This window comes from Gavialis gangeticus, unplaced genomic scaffold, assembly GCF_001723915.1.
Source record: "Gavialis gangeticus isolate Ggan-Ray unplaced genomic scaffold, GavGan_comp1, whole genome shotgun sequence".
NCBI classification, from domain to species: domain Eukaryota; kingdom Metazoa; phylum Chordata; order Crocodylia; family Gavialidae; genus Gavialis; species Gavialis gangeticus.
This window is the reverse complement of record NW_017728992.1, coordinates 155,941,522-155,945,675: the sequence shown is the minus strand read 5'-3', so window position 1 is coordinate 155,945,675 and position 4,154 is coordinate 155,941,522. Positions and strand designations below refer to the sequence as shown.

The 4,154-nt window shown below is 46.4% G+C and overlaps 1 protein-coding gene across 2 annotated transcripts in view; it reads left to right on the top strand.

Annotated features, from left to right (window-relative positions):
- The window catches only part of CCNE2 (cyclin E2), a 25,934-nt gene that overhangs the window by 9,439 nt on the left and 12,341 nt on the right, over positions 1–4,154 (top strand). For both annotated transcript variants that reach the window (XM_019527951.1, XM_019527950.1), the window contains exon 5: positions 1,825–1,960. In XM_019527951.1, coding sequence (XP_019383496.1) covers positions 1,825–1,960 — 136 coding nt within the window. The remainder of the gene's footprint in view (positions 1–1,824; positions 1,961–4,154) is intronic.

The window sequence follows — 4,154 nt, the reverse complement described above, 5'->3', positions numbered from 1 at the left end:
CTCGGGGATGCAGGGGGGAGTCAGGAAAGCCAAGGTGGAGATGGAACTTGGACTAGCTTCCCGGATCAAGGACAACAAGAAGTCCTTTTTTAAATACATGGGGGGGCAAAAAGAAGGTACGGGGTAACATGGGGCCCCTGGAAGGCACACTAGGAAATTTGGTCATCACACCAGACAACAAAGCTAACTTATTTAATGACTCTGCCTCTGTTTTCCTGAGCAGGGACCAGATCAGCCCTGGAGGAGGCACATCTATGCCATGGGTTAGGGAGGATCTAGTCAGGGAACTTCTGGAGGGACTGGATGTATTTAAATCAGCTGGTCCGGACGATCTCCACCCCAGAGTGCTGAGGGAATTAGCTGAGGTGATTGCGGGACCCCTGGCACTGCTTTATAAGCACTCATGGTGCTCTGGTGTGGTGCCAAAGGACTGGCAGAGGGCCAACGTGGTTCCCATTTTTAAAAAAGGGGAAGAAGGAGGACCCAGGGAGCTATAGGCCAGTTAGTCTTACCTCGATTCTGGGTAAGCTTTTCAACATCTTCATCAGTGACTTGGACAAGGGGGTAAAAAGCACCCTGTTCAAATTTGCCGATTAACACTAAGATGTGGGGGGATATGGACACTTTAGAAATAAGGAATAGGCTACAATTGGACCTAGACAGGTTACAGGGGTGGGCGGATGAGAACAGGATGGGTTTCAACACTGACAAGTATAAGGTGATGTATCTGGGAGGGGGAAGAACCAGCACCATACCTACAGGCTGGGGAATTCCCTTCTCCTTAGTGCAGAGGCAGAAAAGGATCTTGGAACCCTCATCAATGCCAAGATGAACATGGGCAGGCAGTGTGGGGATGCAGTCAGGAAGGTCAACGGCACCTTGTCATGCATCCACAGATGCATCTTGGGCAGGTCCAGAGAGGTGATCCTCCTCCTCTATGCGGCACTGATCAGGCTACAGTTGGAGTACTGTGTCCAGTTCTGGGTGCCACACTTCAAGAAGGATGTGGACAACATGGAGAGGGTCCAGAGGAGGGCCACTCGCATGATTGGGGGCAGCAGGGCAGGCCCCACGAGGACATGCTACGGGACTTGAACCTGTTCAGCCTCCGTAAGAGAAGGCCTGCTACAAACTAGTCAGAGGGGACCAGCAGGCTTTGGGGGAGTCACTGTTTCCTGGAGCACTACCAGGAGTGACTAGAAATAACGGTCACAAGCTGGCAGAGGGTAGATGCAGACTAGACATCAGGAGGCGCTACTTCACTCTCAGGGCAGCTAGGATCTGGAACCAACTTCCAAGAGAAGTGGTGCTGGCTCCTACCCTGGGGGTTTTTAAGACAAGGCTTGACAATCGCCTTGCTGGGGTTGTTTGACCCCAGTACTCTTTCCTGCCATGGCAGGGGGTCAGGCTTGATGATCTGCTCAGGTCCCTTCCAACTCTACTATGAAATCTTACTGCATATAGGGTACATCTACCCATGATGTGATGTTGCTGTATTGATGCGCTATGGTAATGTAGAGTCCATGGGTATCTACGTGACCAGCAGCTACTTTGCTGTAGCGGTGTGCTCCCCTGTTTATAGCATGCCGCTGTGGCAAAGTAGCTGCTAAAAGTAACAGCACCTTGTGTACAGCACAGTATGGGTGGTTACTGCGCTGTGCTCTAGTTCTTCCAAAAGGAAGTACTAGAGGACAGTGCAGTAACAACATCACTGTAGGGCAATGTGTAGATGCTCCCATAAGCTAATATTTTGAATAAAGCATGTTTGTCTACTTTATGTCAAGAAATGATTTCTCAAAGCTTCCTGTGACTTGTATTCCATAGCTGGGGAAACTCCAAAGATGTATGGCTCAATATTCTGAAGAAGGAGAACAAGTATGCCCATTGCAAACACTTTACGTCACTACATGCTAACTTGCAACCACACATGAGGTCAATACTCCTGGACTGGCTCTTGGAGGTGTGTGTTTCAAAGTTATGTTAAGTTATGGCTGTTAAACTATTTATTTTGCCATTACACCAATCTGTTTAAAGAGTATCACTAATAGAATATGCTATAAATGTAAATGATGCACACATTTTGCAAAAATTAAGCAGTTGTCTTGTGTTATCTCCCATGAATAGTTTGTGTCCAGCGACATGCTACAGTTGATGACCATGCTAATTGTTAAAGTAGTGCAAAAGTAACTTTTTCAACATTACATCATTGTTCTAAGGCACCATGTTGCAGCACACACATGCAACCATAACCAAGTCCCTAAAGTGTATCAAAGCTGTGGGGAATAATGTTATGGTACCATTTGGCAAACTGTTGCTGCAGTGTCTACAAGGCCTTAAAGATCACAGTTTGTATTTAAAGGCCTATTTATGCTGACATCTGTGTGGAAAAACTTACCTCAACTCACCTCTGAAATTGATTTGGCATTGGTGGGTGTCATGTTGTTCAAAATGCATTTTGTCAGTTCTGTTTGTGCCATGTTTGGGACAGTTTTGACTTGCTCCATGCTGGCAGCCAAACCACTTGAAAGATTATTTGTGTGGGAAATCCTTCTTGGAATATTAGTACTCAGCATTCTGGCCCTGCAGGCTGGATGGAGTGGTATGGAGCTGGTCTGTGAGCCAGATCCAGCATGGAGTTAGCACCATATGGTTGGTCTATGAGTTGAGATCTGGTGTGCTTGCTCCCATCATTGAACAACCCTGCACACCAGCCCAACCTTGTGCAGGGGTGTGTGGGATGCACCATGCAGATCCAGTGCATGGGGCCACAAGTGCAGCCTGTAGAGCTGCCCATGGGTTGGGAAACTTTGGCAGTGGGGATGCGGTGTAAGTGCTAATTGCTGCAGCTCGGGAAGCTAACAAAATGCAGTTCGAACAGATATGGCTATTCCCTTTTCCCCCCATCTATATAAAAAAATCCATTTTGGAAGGGAGTTGAATTTCTAAGTCTCTGTACACAGCCATGGCAATTCAACACTGCCACCACTCCCCTGCTGTCAAATTTCCAGATCCAGTGGGAAGCTTGTGGGCTGCATGGTAGACTGCTATTCTAGACCATGGTTGGCTATTTTGCAAGACCCTTTTTGTTAAGGCTGTCTTGCTGTTGCTGCCAATAGTAGATCTTGAGTTGCACTGATGGAGCAGTGACTGCATGTTGGTAAATTCCATGCTGTTAAATGCCCTAGGCAGGGAGCTATTAGAGTTGGTAGCCATCAGTGCCCTTATTTATGTCTGAACTCCACTGTTACCATCAGGGGACTTACACTGCTGGCAAGTGTTGAAACACTTGGAGGAAAGAAGTTAGACAGCCTGAGCATAAAGTGATGCAAATTATATGACTTGACCATTCATTCCCAATATACAGTTCTCCACCATCTCTGAACTGGCTTATTTTTGGCTACTGTTGAATTGGCTATTGCTAAGAGGTTACCCAACTCGATTTAACACCTCAGCTGAACACCACTGCTCCAGCAGTGCTCCATATCCTGGCTAGAGTTATGGTAGTCCTCTGTATCTTGCCTAAACTTCATCCACCTGCCATTATTGGCCATGGCAGGAAACTTACTGGGGGCTGAGTGGGTGAGTACATACAGAGCCTTTGTGGGTGGATGTGCAGAATGACACAGAAAGGTGGTTTATTGCCCCTCACCCCAGAACCCATACTGCCAACTTGTGGCTTTTCTTACAAAGTCACTATATTGCAGAAACTGTGGAAGCAGTAGTAAGCAAGCTCCTTGGCTTGTACAGCAGTAAATGTTAAATCTGCAAGTTACTCCCTTTCATGTCCCACTGAATATTAGCTATCCAACTTAGCTTGCATGCATTTAAAGGAATTGTCTCTTCAGGAAGGGTTTTGCATGAGTTTAGTTAAAATATGTCACTCAAGGGGAGAGTTGAACAATATTTAGGGCTAAATAAATTATTATTTGGACAGAAAAATTCCTGTAGGAAAATGCGAGTAGCTCTACATACAACTTTAAATTTGAAGGCAAACTAGATCTAAAACCAGTATTGTTTAGTTTTGGCTTTTGCTTCTATTTTCATTTTAAGCAGTATTCAGACCTTGTGGAACCCAGGGAAATGGTATTGCTTGAACTCCTGTGGGGAGGGGGTGGGAAACCACTCACTCACTAACACCCCCCCCCCCCCCCCCC